The following is a 22502-nucleotide window of genomic DNA, read 5'->3' on the forward strand; positions in this document are numbered from 1 at the left end:
CTGTTTCTTTCAGTCTCATCTATCTGATATGTTTTCAGCTGTGCCTTCCCTGACCTTTGTTCCAGAAGTCCACCTTTTTGAGTAAAGCTCCTCCTTATTTTGTATTTCAGTCTCTTGTCAGCATTTGTTTGTTCCCTTCTTCTTTTTAATACCTAACAAGCTGGGGAATAATCACTATTTTCAACAGAGTTAAGTTACTAAGTAAATCCAGCTGCAGTGTCAAACAATGGAGAACGCAGACATTCAACACCTTGAAGGAAGAGCGGTTTTGTGTATAGAGTTTTTTTCTACTTGTTCAATGTGAAATGAAGAACTCAAGTTTACTGAGCTGCAGACATGTTGACAGTGAGTCACAGGGAAAGGGCCTCTTGCTTACCATGTCATTGCCGAATCATTTTTGCACAGTGTATTTAACAACTGCATACTCACAAAAGAATGAATAAATCTTTTCGAGTCGAATATGGATGTCGGGGCTTGTGGACACTTGGATGACACCACACGAGAAGTAGGGAGACATGTAAGGTTTTTTTACTGTTGTTTTTTTTTACGTCTGAAGATAAGTCCCTAATATCTTAAGACGTATTGGATTGACTGCTACACCTTTTACCCCTGAAGCTCCAGCGGTGTTTTGTGGACTCAAACACTTCGCCCATCCCTCCATCGGCACAGTGGGGAGTAGATGATGAGTTGATTATCATTTTTGGGTGAACTATTTCCTGTTTAATACCGGCTGTTTCTACCCCTACATAAATAAAGTAATTTGTCTTAATCATTGCGTTTCTGGCAGTCGTTTGCTATTTGTTTGTGGCATAAGTTCATATATGTGTAAACACAATCGCTATTAGTCAAATCTACCAGAGCTTTGAGATTGTTAATTCATTTTTGCTCACCACTATCTTTGTCTCTTTCAACCCTCTCATTCGTCACCAGTTGACAACTGAACAGACGTTACTTTTTTGGAAAGTTGAAACCAGGACCACCACAAGTGCATGATCCATTCACATGACAGAACAGGCTGCTACTTGAATCCAAAGATCATAGAGATTCACTATAACGCCAGCTGTAATGAACTTGCAAGGGCCCTTCAATGTTGCATGTTGCTTTAATCTAAGTTTATTGTTCATTCTCTTGACCAACACTGAAAAACATCTTTGTTTTGTCTTGGTTGCCGAGGATGGGCCTCCAGGGTGGCCAAGTGTGTTTAATTGCTCTTGAGGGATGATGGAGTTAATGACCTGTTGACCACTTCCAAATGAGTTACTTAGTATTTATAACCTTTGAAAAACAAAGCATGCCGTGTTCTGCCCCATGGGCTCTCATTAAAGTCTAGACATCATTAACCGATGGAAACCAAACCAATATCTATCCTTTAAAGTAGCATTTCATGTATAGTTTTTTCTTTCAATGAAAAAACTAAGCAAAAGTAATACTAATTGCTCCAGTTCCCTAGCACCTGGTGAAGATACTCAAGGGACCTCAGTGGTGGGCATTGAAGAGGGAACTGGGACTAACACAAGTCATTGCAGTAGCCTTACATCACTCTGGAAATATGGCCAGCTCTTTTGAAACTTTTGAAGTGTATTATGGTCATAAAGTTTTAAAGACTTACACAGTCTTTAAACATATAGTTGAGTAACAAAAGTTGTTGTTGTACACTTGTTACCAGTATCGTACTATGAAGTCTTTAGGTCTAAGCAGTTATCTCTGTATCGGACATCATGCCAAAAGGTTTTAGATGTGTGCATTTGATTCCTACACACATTTATCTGGTGACTAGAGTATCATTCAACAAGAGTCAAAAGTCACATTCTATAAGTCTAACCATACTGTATTGAACGATGAGGGTAGCGATATTTGATATATATCTTACTGCCAGTAAGTCCAATGAAAACGCTGTAACTAACAATAAACTGAAAAGTACTGACTAGTAATGTCCATGTACCCAAGACACATGCTAGGGTGTGGGACTTGGTGTAGAGCCAATGCTCAAGTGACCAACGACTGAATGGAGCTGACAGAAAATCTACAGTAGCTCAGACTCTTCACAACTGCAGTGAGCAGAAAACAATCACAGAATGAACAGCAGGTCGAGTCTTGAGGTGGTTTGGCTACAACAGTAGAAGAACATGTTGGCTTCCTCTTCTGTCCGCCAAGAGCTGCAGTCGCCAACACTGGACAGTCAAAGACTGAAAAGATGTAATTCTGGATTTCTGCTGAGGCTGCAGATGACAAGCTCAGAATCTGGCATCGATAGCACGTAAACCAACCTGCTTTGTGTCAACAGTCCAGGCTACTGGGGCCCTTACTACCAATCAATCATGCTCTGAATGCAACAGTCTGTCTGAGTGTTATTATAGACCATGTTCATCCCTTGAAGGCTACGGTGTACTGTCTTCTGCCTTCTATTTCAGCATGGTAATGCACCTTGTCACAAAGCAAAAATCTTCTCACTTGTTTGTTTCAAGTGAGAAGATTGGCCTGTCCTTGGTGACTTTTTGTTGACTCAGTAGTCCAACAAATATAAAACCTCAGCTCCAGACTGACAGGTTAAGGAGCAAAGTTAGTCTCAAAAAGGTCACAAATGTGTAAAACATGATCTAGAAATGAAAGATAAGATGACAAATTAATAAAATAAGATAAGAAAATGTTTTTTAGTCCAAATATGGAGACATTTGCTGCAGATGAATATCTGATAATATATAAAGATGAACCATCCTCACCAGTCCCAGGACAACTGAAGTGAACACAAACGTTCTTTAAACCAATCTAATTATAATAATATTACTACTCAAATTTACCAACATTAATGAGGTAATCCTATATAAGGAGTGATGCATTAGCATTTATTTGATTTTATAATATTAAAATGGCACATGGTATGAATCATTATTAACAGCATTCTGTCTTAAAAAAAGTTTATTATGATCAGTAAACGCTTTTAATCTTAGAGAGCAAACATTTTTTAACACTTTCATGTCCAGTTTCCCAAAGGAGTGGTGCCTGTGATGATGTAATAACAGTGTGTGTGTGACCAGTTAAAGAGGCTCTCAGCTGCTTTGGTGAAACCAGTGGTAACCTTCCCTGCCACAGGCCACACACAGCCAGCTTGAGGATCATTCAGGAGCAGAGGGACCTCAAAGACTTTATTCTGATTCACTTTCTTACGATGATATTTACTACTATTTATTGACATACGTATATACCTCTAACTCATAATTGTATTGTATCATTTATCAGAGTAACTTTCTAAGTTAGTGACTCAACAGGTCAACGGGAGGGGCAGCTGCACTGTAACTGTTGTAGAGTTTTCTCATCACTGAACCACCTCTGGCTCTGTCTATAAGGGTAAATGGAAAACCATACTAATCCCCCTTATTTTAACCTCACCATGTTTGTGAACTTAGGCAGCTACCGCTACCCGACATTTGTCTTGTGTTTCTCGCTGTATGCATTTATTGGCTCCGCTAATCTGGTCATAATACTGGCGATATCACAAGAGAAGAAATTACATGAGCCAATGTATATTTTCATCATGTGCCTCTCTATTAACTCTATGTACGGCTCTGCTGGCTTCTTCCTCAGATTTCTCAGAGACCTTTTGTCTGATACTCATATGATCTCACGGTCGGCATGTTTAACTCAGGTCTTCATCATTTACTCCTATGCATCGTATGAGCTCACCATTTTAGGCATCATGGCATATGATCGATATGTCGCTGTATGTCAGCCTTTGCACTACCACAACAAAATAACCTTGATGGTAGTGTCTAAGCTGATTTTGGTAGCATGGATTTTTCCATCCTTTTTTGTTGGAGTTTGTGTGTATATGTCCTCCAGGCTTCCTTTGTGTGGCAATAAGATACCAAAGGTGTTTTGTGCAAACTGGCCTGTTGTCAAACTGTCATGTGTTGCTACTCTGATCAATAACCTTATTGGAATGCTTTTTACTTCATGCGCAATATTACTTCCCCTGGCTTTTGTCCTGTTTACATATGTACGAATCTTTTTGGTTTGTAGAAAACGCAGTTTAAAATTCAAGGGCAAAGTACTACAAAGCTGTGTGCCACACATTGTTACTTTCGTCAGTTTTTCCATCACTCTGTTTTGTGACATAACCCTGAGCAGAATTAATGTTGAAGAGCTGAATCAATTTCTAGGTGTAATTCTGTCACTTGAGTTTGTTGTGATTCCTCCGATTCTGAATCCTCTTGTGTATGGCCTGAAGTTACCAGAAATTAGAAAAACGATATCCAGAATGCTCTCCTGCTCAAAACATGACAAAAAAGCTAAACCTTAGAAATAAGAGTGATATAATGTCCTGCTGCTGATGTGACCTTCTTTCATCATTAACTTACTATTTATTTGACCTTACTAATTAGAGGTAAGTAACATGAATGTTGTGAATACTGGGTATTTTTTCCTTTGGATCAATTAACCAAACAAAATACAAATATATAAATAATGAATAAAACATGAAATGCTGATTGATGAAAAAGGAGTTTGTGTATTATTTGTCAAAGAGCCACAGTGATACTGGAGTAAAGATGACCTGCAGTAAACTCAAATAAGACTTCTTAAAATCTACCTTAAATTTTTGGTTGTCTTTGCTGATATTATACATTTTATGATTATTATTTATACAACGTATTACTAAACGTTTATAAATATTGATACAATACATTATTTAATGAGATTTGGTTACATAATGTTACTGAATAAAAAAGATTGTTCAAAAACTTGAATGCAAATATTAATCTAGATGTATAACGGAGCAAGATGACCAGGTGCATATGTAAAGTATATGATAACTTGTGTTTAATATTAATGAAGTAATTGCAAATTAAGTTCCAATTCTGCAGTATCACATGCCCATTGTGATTATTTGGATGTATAAGTATATTATATAATTAATAAGTAAATGAGTAGTTCTAATAGTAATTAGAAGGAGAGAGATAAACAAGAAATAACCAGATTTTTGTAACATAAACTTAGTTATTAGGTAAAACCTGTTCATTGAGCCATCAGGGCTCCTGCTGCATACAGATGGATGGGTTCTCATCGGGCCTGGAAACCTAAAGCAAAGGCTCAGAGACCTGCTGCTACATCAGTATCTCAATGGTTGACCTTCTGGAGAGTTCCACCACCTGTATGACAAAGGTATCTGAGGCTCGACCACAAAGTGTCTGGGCCTCTCTGGCCTTCTGTGGCATTGACAAGACGGCCACTGCTGCATGAACAGAGAGTATTTTCATACTGTGGGGTGCAGATAAGGGGGGGGGGGGGCACTGTTCCTCCGGTTTTAAAACAAGTCAGATGTTTACAATTGATTGCTGCCTTAAGCCAAGCAGGTCTCCTACTTCCTGTCCTTGGTGACTTGTTGTTGACTCAGTAGTCCAACAAATATAAAAAAAATATATAAAAAAGGTTCTACAATATTTAGACGTTAAAATGACTGATGGCACAATTTAGGTTCCTCTCAGTATCTTATAAGGTCATTTTAAGTGACATCTGTTCCAGACTGACAGATTAAGGAGCAAAGTTAGACTCAAAAAGGTCACAAATGTGTAAAACATGATCTAGAAATGAAAGATGAAAATGAATAAGATAAGATAAGAGATGGTTTTTAGTCCAAATATGGAGACATTTGCTGCAGATGAATATATGTTCATCTAAGAAGATGAAACATCCTCACTGGTCCCAGGACACCTGAAGTGACCACAAACGTTTTTTAAACCAATATAATTATAATAATAATAATAACTCAAATGTAACCACATTAATGTGGTCCCCCTACATTAGGAGTCTCACATTAGCATTTATTTGATTTTATAATGTTAAAATGGTACATGATATGAATCATTATTGAAAGCAGTCTATCTTTAAGAAAAAGTTTATTATGATCAGTAAACGCTTTTAATCTTAGAAAGCAAACAGATGTTTACACTTTCATGTCCAGTTTCCCAAAGGAGTGATGCCTGTGATGATGTAATAACAGTGTGTGTGTGACCAGTTAAAGAGGCTCTCAGCTGCTTTGGTGAAACCAGTGGTAACCTTCCCTGCCACAGGCCACACACAGCCAGCTTGAGGATCATTCAGGAGCAGAGTGACCACAAAGACTTTATTCTGATTCACTTTCTTACTAATTGATGAGATTTACTTCTTTATATTGACATACGTATATAGCTCTAACTCATAATTGTATTGTATCATTTATGAGAGTAACTTTCTAAGTTAGTGACTCAACAGGTCAACGGGAGGGGCAGCTGCACTGTAACTGTTGTAGAGTTTTCTCATCACTGAACCACGTCTGGCTCTGTCTATAAGGGTAAATGGAAAATCATACTAATCCCCCTTATTTTAACCTCACCATGTTTGTGAACTTAGGCAGCTACCGCTATCCGACATTTGTCTTGTGTTTCTTGCTGTATGCGTTTATTGTCGCAGCTAATCTGGTCATAATACTGGCAATATCACAAGAGAAGAAATTACATGAGCCAATGTATATTTTCATCATGTGCCTCTCTATTAACTCTATGTACGGCTCTGCTGGCTTCTTCCTCAGATTTCTCAGAGACCTTTTGTCTGATACTCATATGATCTCACGGTCGGCATGTTTTACTCAGGTCTACATAATTTACTCCTATGCATCCTATGAGCTCACCATTTTAGGCATCATGGCATATGATCGATATGTCGCTGTATGTCAGCCTTTGCACTACCACAACAAAATAACCTTGATGGTAATGTCTAAGCTGATTGTGTTAGCATGGATCTATCCGTCGATTTGTGTTGCAGTTTGTCTTTATCTGTCCTCCACTCTTCCTTTGTGTGGCAATATGATACCAAAGGTGTTTTGTGCAAACTGGCCTGTTGTCAAACTGTCATGTGTTGCTACTCTGATCAATAACCTTGTTGGAATGCTTTTTACTTCATGCGCAATATTACTTCCCCTGGCTTTTGTCCTGTTTACATATGTACGAATCTTTTTGGTGTGTAGAAAACGCAGTTTAAAATTCCAGGGCAAAGTACTACAAAGCTGTGTGCCACACATTGTTACATTTGTCAGTTATTCCATCACTATGTTTTGTGACATTTCCCTGAGCAGAATTAATGTTGAAGAGCTGAATCCATTTCTAGGAGTAATTCTGTCACTTGAAGTTGTTGTGATTCCTCCGATTCTGAATCCTCTTGTATATGGCCTGAAGTTACCAGAAATTAGAAAAACGATATCCAGAATGCTCTCCTGCTCAAAACATGACAAAAAAGCTAAATTTTAGAAATAAGAGTGATATAATGTAAGACTATGATTGCAGCAGGACTGCTTTATATATAGCATTTCTCCTCAGACACTTGACCATTACTGACAATAATCCATCAATGAATTGACCCTCAGTTATGCTTCAAAATGTTTACCCTTATCACTGCTGCTAAAACATTTGTCTTGATGATGTTTTCCTTTACACTTGACATCTATTTCACCTCTGTCCATCCTGGGAGAGGGATCCCACACATGTGGCTCTCTCTCTGAAGTTCTTTTTACCCTGTTAAAAGGGTTTTTAGTAGTTTTTCTTAACTCTTGTTGAGGGTTAAGGGCAGAGGATGTCACAACCTGTTAAAGCACTATGAGACAAACTGTGATTTGTGAATATGGACTATACAAATAAAATTGTATTGATTGATTGACTAATTATTTGACCTAACTAAATAAAAGTAAGTCAATATGAATGTTATGAATACCTGTCTTAATTTTTATGGAGATTGATATCTAGGTATTTTTCCTTGTGATCAATTAACCATACAAAATACAAACATTTAAATAATGAATAAAACATGAAATGCTGATTGATGAACAAAGAGTCTGTGTATCATTTGTAAGAGCCACAGTAATACTGGAGTAAAGATGACCTGCAGTAAACTCAAATATTACATAACAAGAATTTTATCAATAAATGTATATCTCAGTATATCTCTCCTCTCTCATCAGCTGGAATTCTAATACCCACAATACTCGCTCCCAGAGCTGGCTTTCAATGTATGTACCTCGTGTTAAGACCAACTTGGGGAAGACAGCTTTCTATTATAAAGCCCCCTACATCTGGAATGAGGTCCAAAAATCTTTAAAGTTGCGCTCATTTGTTTCATTGACAGAGTTTTCGAGTCTGGTCTCATGTACAGCTGACTTCTCCTGCAATGACTGTAACTGCTAGTTGACTTTGCCATAGTATTTTATTGACGAATTGTTTTATACCTTGTATTACTGTGTATATATATATGCATATTTATTTCATTCCTATTTATTCAATGTATTAACTTTTAATGTATCAACTTTTTTATTGTACCCTCGGCACCATTGAAAATGAGGGTCTTATCCCTCAATGTGTCTTCCGAGGCTTAAATAAATATTCAATCAATCAATCAATCAATGTATGATTGTTATTGTGACAAGGAACAAGATGAAATCAAATTTCAAAATACACTGCAATTTAAAAAAATCTTTCTTTGATGCTTGGTTGTCTTATATTCTACATTTTAAGTGATCATTATTTATACAACGTATAACTATACGTTGCTAACTATTTTGACTAAATTCTTTGATGAGATGTGTTTACATAATGTTACTGAATAAAAAAGATTGTTCAATCACTTGAATGCAAATATGAATCTAGATGTATAACGGAGCAACCTGACCAGGTGTATATGTAAAGTATTTGATAACTTGTGTTTAATATGAATAGAGTAATTGCAAATGAAGTTCTAATTCTACAGTATCACATGCCCATAGTGATTATTTGGATGTATAAATATATTATATAATTAATAAGTAAATGAGTAGTTCTAAAAGTAATAAGGAGAGAGATAAACAAGAAATAACCAGATTTTTGTAACATAACCCTTGTTATTAGGTAAAACCTGTTCATTGAGCCATTGGGGCTGTGATGATCTGTCATTTTAGTTTGTTATTTCAGTCTCTAGGTTTTCTGTTTCCTGTTTTATTTTGTAGTCTCGTGTTCCTTGTGTGTTGTCTCTGTCTTCACTTCCTGTCGGTGATTGTCTTGCCCATTCCTCATGTGTTTCACCTGTGTCTAATTGCCCCTGCCTTCCTCCTTTTGTATTTAAGCCTCTGTGTTCCCCTTTGTCCCTGGTGGGGTTGTACTCGTTGTTTCACGTCGTCTTAATGGTTAGTTCTTGTCTGCTGTTTCGTCCAGCTTCCCCTGCTTCTTTCCTTGTGCGCCTTGTCGCCAGTGCTTACCTGCTAGTGTTCCTGTTTTGTTTGTTTCTTGTTAAAATTACTTTTGTTAGTAGTATTGTGATTGAAATGACTGCTATCTTTGGTGTCCCAATACGGATGGACCCTATGTGCCTGATACTTGGTCTCCCGGAGGGTCGGATTACTGACAGTAAACACAGGAGACTTTTCAATATACTATCGTTTGCTGCTAGAAAAAACATTCTACTCTTTTGGAACAAGAATTTTGTTCCCACAAAAAAGTCATGGCACAACATTGTCATGAACTTCATTCCTAGTGAATACATCACGTGCATGCTTCACTCCAAAACAGACGCCTTCTATAAGGTCTGGGACCCTTACTTGCAGCATATCGGGTCCACACTGTCATCTTCCTTGCTTCGTGGATTTCCCAGCTCAGCCTGTCCTCGTAACTTTGTCTTAAGGGGTAACGTTCATCTTGGTACGCCTCGTTATGTCTGTATGCTCTGTATTGACTCCTATCTGACTCTGCCTTGTCTTGATGTGGGGGTCTGAAGGCGAGGGGGGGGGCGGGATGGAAATTGTGCCCACTGTCATTAATTCTTATTTTCTTAATTAATTTCTCAATTATTTTCTATTTTACTGTATCCACATGCCCACATTCTGTTGTTTCCATTTTTTGTCGTGTCTGAGCAGTTCTGTATGTTTTGTGTTGTCTAAAAAAAATGTGTAATAAAAATATATAAAAAAAAATAATAATTACTTTTGTTTATATTAAATTACCTTTATTTTGATACCTCTGCATCCTGGGTCCATCTCTCCCTCATCTAACTGTGACAGGGGCTCCTGCTGCATACAGTTGGATGGGTTCTCATCGGGCCTGGAAACCTAAAGCAAAGGCTCAGAGACCTGCTGCTACATCAGTATCTCAATGGTTGACCTTCTGGAGCGTTTCACCACCTGTATGAGAAAGGTATCTGAGGCTCGACCACAAAGTGTCTGGGCCTCTCTGGCCTTCTGTGGCATTGACAAGACGGCCACTGCTGCATGAACAGAGAGTATTTTCACACTGTGGGGTGCAGATTGGGGGGGGGGGCACTGTTCCTCCGGTTTTAAAACAAGTCGGATGTTTACAATTGATTGCTGCCTTAAGCCAAGCAGGTCTCCCACTTCCTGTCCTTGGTGACTTGTTGTTGACTCAGTTGTCCAACAAGTATAAAACAGGCTTAAAAGGATAGTTTTACCAAAAAATGAAAATTAAGTCATTATCTATTCCCCACTGTGCTGATGGTGGGGTGGGTGAAGTGTTTTAGTCCACAAAACACTTTTGGAGTCTCAGGGGTAAACGGTGTTGCATTCCAAATCCAATTCAAGTCAAGTAACTGGTGATATTATTTGCTAATGTAAAAAAACAACAGAAAAACAACATAAACTTCCTCCATACTGCTCCATTGTGACATCGGCATGAAGAGGAAAGGAAATGTTACAACGACAGGTAAGAAACCTAAAGCTAAAGTTCCCTCGGTGATGGCGTTTCACTTCCAGTGTCTTATATTTAGAGGTTATTGGCTGAGACTGAGATTTTACATAAATTCTAGGAGTCTGCATCTTCTACTTGGGAGCCAACGCTAGCTAGCATCAGGCTAATGCTAAATAACGCTAGTTTGGAGCAGAACAGGAAGTGGATTCTTTATGTCAACGTGACGAAAAGAGTGAGTGGGAGTTACGTCAGAATGGTTTATAGTATCTCTTCTGTAATGTAGGTTAATTTAAATAGGTTGTGCAAATGTTTGTCAGCCAGGAAACCTGGGGGGGGGGGGGGAGCTAGCTAAGAAAGCTAGCTAGATTATCTTGACAATGATGAGTCAGCAGTGCCATTTAGTTCATTGTTCTGCTGATGCTAATAAATGTGTGCAAGTCTCAACAGATTCAAAGTTTTGCAAATTGTTGTGAGAACAGCCACCTTGTTTTGAATGTCAGCAAGACACAGGAGGGACATGGTGTTTGTCCCTCCCACCATGGCTTCAACAACCCACTGATTGGTCTGGTTGATTCTCAAATCGCTGTTGTTGTTCTCAGATAACGTTTTAAATGTGAGAGGCAGTCACTAGACTTACTGACTTCACATGGTGCCGCAGAGAGGTTCTCCACGCCAGTACTTAGGTAACATGTTCTTTTTTGTCAAAGGGATTCTTCATGTTTTAAAATGATGGAAAATGCTTCAGCTGTCACACTGTTAACTCTTACAGGTTTAGATTTTGCATTGGAGTATAAAATTACTCTCTTCTTGTTGACCTTACTGTGGTACTTCATTATTCTGTTGGGAAACATTAGTATCATTGTTGCTATTGTTGTGGATAAAAACCTCCATGAGCCGATGTATATCTTTTTGTGTAATCACTGCATCAATGCTTTGTATGGGACGCTTGGTTTTTACCCCAAATTCCTTCTGGATCTTCTGTCATCTCATGTAATTTCTTATGCTGGATGCATGCTGCAGGGTTTTGTGATACATTCAGCGATTTGCTGTGATTTTTCTATCTTGACCCTGATGGCATACGACAGATATTTGGCCATATGTCAACCTTTAACCTACCACTCATTCATGACAAAGCAGAGAATCACCCTCTTTGTGTTTTTCTCGTGGCTCATACCTCTTTATTGTATGTTTATGAACACAGCAACATTATTAGGATCAAGTTTATGTGGCTCACACGTGAAGAAGATCTACTGCGTTAACTGGATGATATTTACTCTTACCTGCTCACCACCCGCAGCAAACATTGGAGTCACATATTTTAATCTTCTGTTTTATTTTGCGCATTTTTGGTTTATTATTTGGACTTATGTGTATTTGATAAGAACATGCTTAAGATCCACAGAAAACTGGGGGAGGTTTATGCAAACATGTTTGCCGCATGTGATCTCTCTTGCCACTTTTACCATATCTGTCCTTTTAGATATTCTGTACATGAGATTTGGGTCGCCGAATTTATCTCAGGATCTCAGTAATTTTATGGCAATGGAGTTTCTACTCATTCCTCCGGTAGTGAATCCATTTGTGTATGGATTCAAACTTACCAAAATTCGCAAAAAATTTGTGAATTTAGTTTATATTAAAAGGAAAGTTTCAAAGTGTCAACCTATGGATCTTCACATTAAAAGTGATCTCTCTGAAACTGTGACATAAACATGGAAAAGAAGTCACTGCCTTTGTCAAAAAAGGGCAATTGTGTGGAAAATAGATTTAATCCTGAACATTTTTTTTCTTTTTGTTGTTAGTTGAAAGTGTTTATCAGAATGTTGTTGATATCGAATATATCAGTGATTTAGTGACAGTCTGTTCCTTTTAAAACTGTACAAATCTTATCAACAGTAATAAATGTTCTGTCTTCACGTGTTACAGTATGATGCATGTTTCAAAAAAAATTCTGTCAAGCATTTAAACAGTTCTGATATTTAATAAATATTTGTAATTGTCCAATGATCATAAATGGCTACAAACTGATAGAACTGCATGTTAAAGAAATCAAATTCTATACAATAAATAATCCACAGCAAAATCTTTGTTTGCATTTATCATGTTAGGCTGTTTCACTGTCAACAGGTCTGATACTCCATACGTCAACATATAGCAGTTCTTATATTTCAGAAAGTCAACAGAAACGCCTACATGTTTATGCTTTGAAACGGATACAGAAGGTTTAAATATGTCACATATTCCAAAAGATGGAAAGTGAAGGATCATTTTCATTCTCTCTTTTGCTGTGAACCATGCCCAGCACAGAGAAAATAGACCGGACTCCTTCTCTCTAGAGCTGCTTTCAGACATGCAATGATATTCTCCATGAAGCCTTGAGCCATTACCTGTAAGCTGTCAAGGTATGAAATTTTCTCTCTCGCTCAGCTGTGTCACTTTTATGCAGGTTAGACCCATCAAGCAGACACAGACTTGAGTGAAACCACAAAGTCCGGCTTTCATGAGCTGCTGGCAGACTCAAGACACTGCAAGGCAGGCAGACTGTTAAACTGCACAGACAGAAATTACGTTTTAAACAAGATTCAGAATTAGCTGGCTTAGGTGAGTTGGTCAGAAAAGACGAGATTTCACTGTTATAACAAACAGTTATACAGAGAGTGGATATACTGGAAACCATGGGAGCTTGATCCCTGAGGATTTCTTTAGACTTTAGTGTCCTGTCGCGATCAGTTGTAAATCTTGATACTGATCAATCGTCATAAGAGCAAGGACATGGGGAAAATCAGCCCCCGGTAGAAAAAATTTAAAAAAGATACAAACCTCTTTGTCTAGAGACCAGTGTCAAAGGTTTTTCGCTTGTTAAACTCCATTCGCTCCAGTTAATTGAGAAATACGTCGTAACTGCACTCTAGGGGATTTGCAGCTATTTTTGGTGCAATGGGATAAATAGGAAGTAGACAGCAGGCTCTCCATAGAGGCTCTCCATAGATGACCTCTGGTATTACCTTGGTAATTGTTGTGTTCACAGATTGATGCTTAGTTATGAAAGTGTTTCCAGACCACTAATTGGTTGGTTTTAATTCCCAGTTTGTGCACGACTGACTTCAGAGAAGATACAAAGTGAGACGACGGGACAGACTCTTTGCTAATCTCGATCTGTACTGTACTCGCCTGCAGTGATCTCTCCATTCTTGCAGTAATGGCATATGAGAGATGATGTGGCTATATGTCGACCACTGCAGTATCACTCTATCATGTCAAAGCAAACACTCATGAAGTTAGTCAGTTTCTCCTGGTTAACACCCTTCTGCATTATAGGTGCGAATATGAAGTTATGCAGCCCGTATACTGCAAGTCTCTTCTGTGTGAATTGGCTCATTGTTGCACTTGCTTGTTTCCCCGCTGAAACTATGGTTAACAGCATAACTGCATATATGACAATGTTCATTTATGTATTTCATATTTATAGTTTGGTCCTACATATATATCATAAGAACATGTGTAAATTCTATAGAAAACAGGGCAAAGTTCATGCAAACATGTGTGCCACATTTATTCTCTTTGATCACTTTACTTTTCGCAATACTTTTTGATATTATAAGTTTCCGATTTGAGTTGAAAAAATTACCTCAACCCTTTAAAAAACTTTATTGCAATAGAATTGAATCCTCTCATGTATGGTTTCAAATTGACCAAAATTCGGAACAGACTTCGCAAAATTGTTACTTTAAAAAACAAGTTAAGTCTTGGTGTACATTAAGGAAACTTAAAACCTTGTTTGTATTGCACATACTTTAAATATGCATCGCTGAACCACCTGTTATTTTGAAGTAAGTTATATATTTACAATTTATGTTCGGTTGCAATTGGTATTGATGTGTGTAGAGAATTCTTTATCCTCAAGGTTTACGTTGATGAATCCTCTGCAACTTTTTAATTATTTCTATTATTATGTAATTTTTAAATATACTTAAGTTCTTTGTTGAGAAATGATGTGCACATTTCAGTAAATAATAACTGTTCTGTTTTGTGGGGTGGGAATAAAAAATATTTTTGGACAAAAAATAAAACATTGAGAAAAACAAGACTTGCTAAAGGAGAGACATGAAAGTAGTCAATGTTCAACCTTTTCATTTAACACAGAGGTACCTGCTAAACATTTCTGCTGGAAGCTTTTTAATTGTGACAAAAAGCTCCATTCTTGAGTTTCTCCTGGCCTTCACCACGATACAGACAATTACAATAGAGGGTTCAGGTCTAATATACAGTAACACAATGGCAATAAAAGCTGTAACAATATCAGTTATAGACAAAACCAAAGTTTTTACTCCCCACGTTATTTATTCGCTGAGATTTAAACAGGGGGATGGAAATAAATCATAATTTGAATGCCAGATAAAGTGAGTTGTGTTATTTCATTGCAGCTTATATTCACTGTTCACTGTTCTATTCTCCCAAGTCATTGTGATTGTTGCTATGGGAAACCATGGTGATGTTTATATAATTCAATTATAATTGCTTTAATAATCTGAATAATCTGAGAAATCTGCTGAATAAAGCACATGCTGCCTCTTTGAATACATCCTGTAACATTATACATATTCTGTATGAAAGACAGAATACATGTACGTTGAATATCAATAAACTTTACTTATCGTTTTCAATCCGTTAGAGCCAGACTAATGTCACCATGAACATGTGTAAAACATTGTTGAGCAGGAAATCAAATGCTTCAACCATCACATTTAAATGATCAACACTATGTCTGACACTGAAAAGGAGGGTAGACAAAGGATAAAGATACATATGAAACTACATTAACTGGGTTATCTCTGCTCTTTAGTTACTAGCGGGACAATTCATCAAAGCTGACTTTGTTTGTTCTCATTATATAAATAAAATAAAATCAACTGAGATGTTACTGAATCTAAAGTCAACATATATAAAGGGGCCTTCAGGTACTATTTAAAACCCAGGAACAGACCAACACCTTTTCCCTGCAGTTTGATACTTCCACCCCTCTGTCAAATCACATGGAATAAATCTTGGTCTTGGTCTTGGAGTTGATTGAAGACTGAAGATTGGCAAACAAATTAATAAGATACTATATTTACAATAAACACTGCTCTGCATAATTTTCAAGCTCAAATAAATTTTCTCTATTTCGGTCATCGGGAAAGAATTTCCTTCTTTCATATCCTCCCACCTTGATCACTGCAATTCTTTGGTAAGCACTCGTTCTTGCGAAAACTCCCATTCTTGCCTTCAGCTTCATACACATATAATATTGTCTGTAAAGAAAAAATTGCAAAAAATATAAACATCTGTCTCAAATTGGGTTCAACCTTGACAATATTAGGAAGGTTTCATTAATACTGGGCATGAAAGGTTCAGGTATGAGTTGGTAGACAAATATTTAAAAACAACAAGGTGGGGGTGAATCTCCAGGTGCTTTCAGGTATTACCTTGTTTATTTTGTATCCAGTGGTGATTTAACACATTAGTGTTTAATGATGAAAGCTCTTGCAGTCCACTGATTGGTTGATTTAAATCTCAGGTCATGCACTGACGTCTTCAGTCAAGATACTAATAACAGTGAGATGAGGGGATGAGAAAGTTTTCATGAAGGAACACTGAACAGAAAACAGACAAAATAACTTTATATCACTTAAATCTTCTTTTCATAATGGATAATGTCTCTGTGATAACAATATTCTATCTTTCAGGTTTAACTGAATCAAAGAACAACAGGTATATTTTCTTCTCTCTCAGTTTGTTGTGTTACTGTGTCATTTTGCTTGTTAATATGACTCTTATTGTGATCATCATCTTGGATAAAAACCTCCATGAACCAATGTATATTCTGCTGTGTGCATTTTGCATGAATGGACTTTATGGAACAACAGGTTTCTTCCCAAAGTTTCTGTGGGATCTGCTCTCTCCTGTTCATGTCATCTCTTATTCTGGATGTCTTCTTCAGGCTCAAGTACTGTACTCATTTGCCTGCAGTGATGTCTCCATTCTTGCACTAATGGCCTATGACAGATATGTGGCTATATGTCGACCACTGCAGTATCACTCTGTCATGTCAAAGCAAAGACTCATGAAGTTAATGTGTTTCTCCTGGTTTACACCTTTCTGCATTCAAGGTGCGAATATTTGTCTAACATCAAGACTGAAGTTATGCAGCCCGTATATTGCCAGACTGTTCTGTGTGAATTGGATTATTGTTGCACTTGCTTGTTTCCCCGCTGAAACTATGGTTAACAGCGTAGTTTCATATATTACAATACTCATTTATGTATTTCATGGTGTATTTATAGTTTGGTCCTACATATATATCATTAGAAAATGTGTCAATTCTATAGAAAACAGGGCAAAGTTCATGCAAACATGTGTGCCACATTTATTCTCTTTAATCACTTTTCTTTTCGCAGTACTTTTTGATGTTATGAATATACGATTTGAGTTGAAAAAATTACCTCAACCCTTTAAAAACTTTATTGCAGTAGAATTTGTTGTCATACCTCCACTCATGAATCCTCTCATTTATGGTTTCAAATTGACCAAAATTCGGAACAGACTTCGCGAAATTGTTACTTTAAAAACAAGTTAAGTCTTGGTGTACATTAAGGAAACTTAAAACATTGTTTTTATTGCACATACTTTAAATATGCACCGCTGAACCAGCTGTTATTTTGAAGTTAGTTGCATATCTAACTTTTTATTTTATTTTCAGATGAAATTGGTAGTGATGTGTGATGAATCCTCTGCCTGTTTTATTTGGTACTATTATTAAATCATTTTGAATTCCTATTTTCTGCATGTGTATTTTCAGGATTCCCATTCATTTAGATATGTTTTTAAATGTACTAAAGATCTTTAGTGAGAGATGATGTGCACATGTCATTAGATTTGTTATTAGGTAACTGTTCTGTTCATTTTGTGGGAGGGAGGTATTAAGATATATTTGCACAAAAAATAAAACAATGAGAAAAACCAGAAATGCTAAAGGAGAGAGATGAAAGTAGTCAATTTCCAACCTTTTCATTTAACAAAGAGGTACCTGCTAAACATTTTTGCTGGAATCATTTTGATTGTGTCAAAAAGCAACATTCTTGCGTATGTCCTGGCCTTCACCACGATACAGACAATTACAATAGAGTATTCAGGCCTAGTATACAGTAACACAATGGCAATAAAAGCTGTAACAATATCAGTTACAAACAAAACCAAAGTTTTTAATCCCAATGTTGATTATTCCCTGAGATTTAAACAGGGGGATTAAATTAAATCAACAAATTGATCGGAAAGTTTATTTAAAGGAGACATATTATGCCCATTTTACCGCAGTTGATATGGTTCATTGAGGTCTTAATAAAATGTCTGAAACATATTTTGGTCAAAATACCACAAGGATCATTTAAAACAGCACCCTTTTTACCCTGTCTAAAGCAGCCCTCCTCAGATTGACCTGTATTGAGTGCCACCCCCCCCCCCCCCCCCCCGTCCTCCCTCCTTCACGAGATACAAGCGCCCAGATTTTTAGCTATCCATTACCTCTGTAGAAATATGGCTACTGGAGACGAAGATACAATCTTGCAACCATATCGTTTTGAACCAGAGTCAGGTGGGCTGAAGCCTGGCTCCGGGGAGAGACAGCCCGGCTCCACCGGCCCGGTTAGCTCGAGCTAATGCTAGCCGGGGAGCCGGGCCGCCCCGCGAGCTGACCCAGCCGGCAGTGAGCTGACCGTCGGGCCGGCCCGACCCCCAAACAGGTGGAGAGATGGAGCAGGGACCCCCTACTGTATATATTGCATAAAATTGTGCTTATATTAAACTGGGCCTAGTGCCATGTTCAACATAACTACCCTGATATTATGCATTCAATACAAAGCTATTCAAATATTACACGGGTTCATATATTCATGTTTTTAATTTAAACATGTGCAAAGTACAGGGTGGCCATGCCACTGCCATTTATAAACATACAGTGGGTACGGAAAGTATTCAGACCCCTTTAAACTTTTCACTCTGTTTCATTGCAGCCATTTGCTAAAATCTAAAAAAGTTCATTTTATTTCTCATCAATGTACACTCAGCACCCCATCTTGACAGAAAAAAAAAAACAGAAATGTAGAAATTTTTGCAAATTTATTAAAAAAGAAAAACTGAAATATCACATGGTCATAAGTATTCAGACCCTTTGCTCAGTATTGAGTAGAAGCAGCCTTTTGAGCTAGTACAGCCATGAGTCTTCTTGGGAATGATGCAACAAGTTTTTCACACCTGGATTTGGGGATCCTCTGCCATTCTTCCTTGCAGATCCTCTCCAGTTCCATCAGGTTGGATGGTGAACGTTGGTGGACAGCCATTTTCAGGTCTCTCCAGAGATGCTCAATTGGGTTTAGGTCAGGGCTCTGGCTGGGCCAGTCAAGAATGGTCACAGAGTTGTTCCGAAGCCACTCCTTTGTTATTTTAGCTGTCTGCTTAGGGTCATTGCCTTGTTGGAAGGTGAACCGTCGGCCCAGTCTGAGGTCCAGAGCACTCTGGAAGAGGTTTTCTTCCAGGATATCTCTGTACTTTGCCGCTTTCATCTTTCCTTCAATTGCAACCAGTCGTCCTGTCCCTGCAGCTGAAAAACACCCCCATAGCATGATGCTGCCACCACCATGTTTCACTGTTGGGATTGTATTGGGCAGGTGATGAGCAGTGCCTGGTTTTCTCCACACATACCGCTTAGAATTAACGCCAACAAGTTCAATCTTGGTCTCATCAGACCAGAGAATCTTATTTCTCATAGTCTGGGAGTCCTTCATGTGTTTTTTGGAAAACTCTATGCGGGCTTTCATATGTCTTGCACTGAGTAGAGGCTTCTGTCAGGCCACTCTGCCATAAAGCCCCGACTGGTCGAGGGCTGCAGTGATAGTTGACTTTGTGGAACTTTCTCCCATCTCCCTACTGCATCTCTGGAGCTCAGTCACAGTGATCTTTGGGTTCTTCTTTACCTCTCTCACCAAGGCTCTTCTCCCACGATTGCTCAGTTTGGCTGGACGGCCAGGTCTAGGAAGAGTTCTGGTCATCCCAAACTTCTTCCATTTAAAGATTATGGAGGCCATTGTGCTCTTAGGAACCTTGAGTGCTGCAGAAATTATTTTGTAACCTTGGCCAGAGCTGTGCCTTGCCACAATTCTGTTCCTTCGACCTCATGATTCTCATTTGCTCTGACATGCACTGTGAGCTGTAAGGTCTTATATAGACAGGTGTGTGCCTTTCCTAATCAAGTCCAATCAGTTTAATTAAACACAGCTGGACTCCAATGAAGGAGTAGAACCATCTCAAGAAGGATCAGAAGAAATGGACAGCATGTGAGTTAAATATGAGTGTCACAGCAAAGGGTCTGAATACCTATGACCATGTGATATTTCAGTTTTTCTTTTTTAATAAATTTGCAAAAATGTATACATTTCTGTTTTTTTCTGTCAAGATGGGGTGCTGATTGTACATTAATGAGAAATAAAATGAACTTTTTTGATTTTTGCAAATTGCTGCAATGAAACAAAGAGTGAAATATTTAAAGGGGTCTGAATACTTCCCGTACCCACTGTACATCTTGCATACAACACTGAGCTATTCAAGTAATTCACAGATTCATGTTTTTATTTTAAACATACATGTAGAAGAGACAGTGAATCCTCAAGCTATCTGTGGATGGCACACATACTCCCACATTAGTGAGATGTCGGACCCTGATGGGTAGCACACAACTTATCGAATCTTGGATGGATGGAGGTTGTCACACAGAGGGTCAAATCAGCCTCACAATATGTTGGATGCATGTTAATGTGTATTGAAAGACAATTAAATTCGTGAAAAAAAAAATTAAAAAAATGGTCTAATCAACCAAAGATTTCGCGGCCCACCTGCAGGACCCCCTGTTGAAGACCTCTGCTTTAAGGTATACTTAGCTCTGTTTAATTTTTTTCCAGGAAGAACACTAATTCTCTCTATACCTGAGGTCACAGCCCGACTTAAGGACAAAGTGGGCAAGGCCACACATGAGATTAACCTGAAAATAAGTATATTTAAAAAAAAAGATGAACAGGAACTGTAAGTGTAGAAATCATAGTGGTCACGGATTGCAATTCTTTCCATTTGCAAAACAGTTATTGTTGTTTATCTTAATTCATACTGGTAAGAAATGCAAAGGCAAGAGCAAAAAGAGGAAGCACCCATTATTGCCTCCACTATCATAAAAAAGCTTTCTCAAAAGTAGAAATAGCAAATATGTAACTTGCGTCTCAAGTCGGTTTCAAGTCTCAAAGGTGAAATTTAGATGTGTATGACACCAGTGGCAAAACATAAGGAAAATAAGGTATCCATGCTGTAGGCTTAACTATCCAATAGGATGTGAACACCTACATGTAACAAAGGGGGGCAGCAATTCTAGCCAATCATAGATGTGCTGTTGGAATGGGTGACGCAAGTAGAGGGAGATAAATTGTGATGCTGGTCGAGACATCTTCAGACTGGGGGGGGGGGGGGGCTGACAATTGCTCATGTAACTCTGTTTAAATATTGTTTCACCCTCTGTTCTCCTTGATGCATCAAGTCTACCTTAGAGTCTTCTGCGTGTCAGCTGCTGCCTGAGTTCTCCTTTCACCAGCTTCCAGAAAACTTCCATCACAGTGCTAATAACAGTGAGTTCTAATAACAGTGAGATAAGGGGACATCACCTGTGTTAATTATGCAGGTATACAACCCGAGGATAAAAATAGATATTGCACTTGTACTCATGATGGATAATGTCTCTGTGATAAAAGTGTTCTATCTTTCAGGTTTAAGTGAATCAATGAACTACAGGTCTGTTCTCTTCTCTCTCACTTTACTGTGTTACTGTGTCATTTTGCTGGTAAATATAACTCTTATTGTGACCATCATCTTGGATAAAAACCTCCATGAACCAATGTATATTCTGCTGTGTGCATTTTGCATGAATGGACTTTATGGAACAACAGGTTTCTTCCCCAAGTTTCTGTGGGATCTGCTCTCTCCTGTTCATGTCATCTCTTACTCTGGATGTTTTGTTCAGGGTTTAGTAATTCACTCTTTTGTCAGCAGTGACCTCTCTTTTCTTGCAGTAATGGCATATGACAGATATGTGGCTATATGTCGACCACTGCAGTATCACTCTGTCATGTCAAAGCAAAGACTCATGAAGTTAGTGTGTTTCTCCTGCTTAACACCTTTCTGCATTGTAGGCATAAATATTTGTCTAACATCAAGACTGAAGTTATGCAGCCCTTATATTGCCAGACTCTTTTGTGTGAATGGGATTATTGTTACACTTGCTTGTTCCCCAGATGAAACTATGGTTAACAACATCGTTGCATATGTTTCAATACTCTTTTATGTATTTCATGGTGTATTTATAGTTTGGTCCTACATATATCTTGTTAGAACATGTGTAAATTCTACAGAAAACAGGGCAAAGTTCATGCAAACATGTGTGCCACATTTATTCTCTTTGATCACTTTTCTTTTCACGGTACTTTTTGATCTTATGAATGTACGATTTGGTTCAAAGAAATTACCTCAAACCTTTAAAAACTTTATTGCAGTAGAATTTCTTGTCATACCTCCACTCATGAATCCTCTCATTTATGGTTTCAAATTGACCAAAATTCGGAACAGACTTCAGAGACTGTTATTTTAAAAACAGGCTGAAATCGGTATTGATGTGTGTAGGTAGAAAATTCTTTATGCCACTTTTAATTCAGTACTATTATTTAATCATTTTGTATAACCATTTTC

General features: G+C 37.9%; 5 protein-coding genes across 5 annotated transcripts; all 5 read left to right on the forward strand.

Moving 5' to 3' along the window:
• The first annotated feature begins 3349 nt into the window (after window positions 1-3349).
• LOC133022069 (olfactory receptor 6N1-like) lies at window positions 3350-4297 on the forward strand. Its single transcript, XM_061089080.1, has one exon. The coding sequence runs from the start codon at window positions 3350-3352 to the stop codon at window positions 4295-4297; it is 948 nt and encodes a 315-aa protein (XP_060945063.1).
• Window positions 4298-6329: 2032 nt separating this feature from the next.
• LOC133022070 (olfactory receptor 6N1-like) lies at window positions 6330-7277 on the forward strand. Its single transcript, XM_061089082.1, has one exon. It carries the CDS (start codon window positions 6330-6332, stop codon window positions 7275-7277), a length of 948 nt encoding a protein of 315 aa, XP_060945065.1.
• Window positions 7278-11414: 4137 nt separating this feature from the next.
• Window positions 11415-12398, forward strand: LOC133022071 (olfactory receptor 6E1-like). Its single transcript, XM_061089083.1, has one exon. The coding sequence runs from the start codon at window positions 11415-11417 to the stop codon at window positions 12396-12398; it is 984 nt and encodes a 327-aa protein (XP_060945066.1).
• Window positions 12399-16368: 3970 nt separating this feature from the next.
• Window positions 16369-17304, forward strand: LOC133022072 (olfactory receptor 5AR1-like). The gene has a single exon (XM_061089084.1). The coding sequence runs from the start codon at window positions 16375-16377 to the stop codon at window positions 17302-17304; it is 930 nt and encodes a 309-aa protein (XP_060945067.1). The 5' UTR covers window positions 16369-16374.
• Window positions 17305-21480: 4176 nt separating this feature from the next.
• Window positions 21481-22404, forward strand: LOC133022030 (olfactory receptor 11H6-like). The gene has a single exon (XM_061089046.1). It carries the CDS (start codon window positions 21484-21486, stop codon window positions 22402-22404), a length of 921 nt encoding a protein of 306 aa, XP_060945029.1. The 5' UTR covers window positions 21481-21483.
• The last annotated feature ends 98 nt before the right edge of the window (window positions 22405-22502 follow it).

Source organism: Limanda limanda, chromosome 16 (assembly GCF_963576545.1).
Source record: "Limanda limanda chromosome 16, fLimLim1.1, whole genome shotgun sequence".
Taxonomy (NCBI): domain Eukaryota; kingdom Metazoa; phylum Chordata; class Actinopteri; order Pleuronectiformes; family Pleuronectidae; genus Limanda; species Limanda limanda.

What these genes read in the sequence shown, in the direction of transcription:
- LOC133022069 (XM_061089080.1), top strand. Translation starts at nt 3,350, where the DNA reads ATGGAAAACCATACTAATCCCCCTTATTTTAACCTCACCATGTTTGTG.
- LOC133022070 (XM_061089082.1), top strand. Translation starts at nt 6,330, where the DNA reads ATGGAAAATCATACTAATCCCCCTTATTTTAACCTCACCATGTTTGTG.
- LOC133022071 (XM_061089083.1), top strand. Translation starts at nt 11,415, where the DNA reads ATGATGGAAAATGCTTCAGCTGTCACACTGTTAACTCTTACAGGTTTA.
- LOC133022072 (XM_061089084.1), top strand. Translation starts at nt 16,375, where the DNA reads ATGGATAATGTCTCTGTGATAACAATATTCTATCTTTCAGGTTTAACT.
- LOC133022030 (XM_061089046.1), top strand. Translation starts at nt 21,484, where the DNA reads ATGATGGATAATGTCTCTGTGATAAAAGTGTTCTATCTTTCAGGTTTA.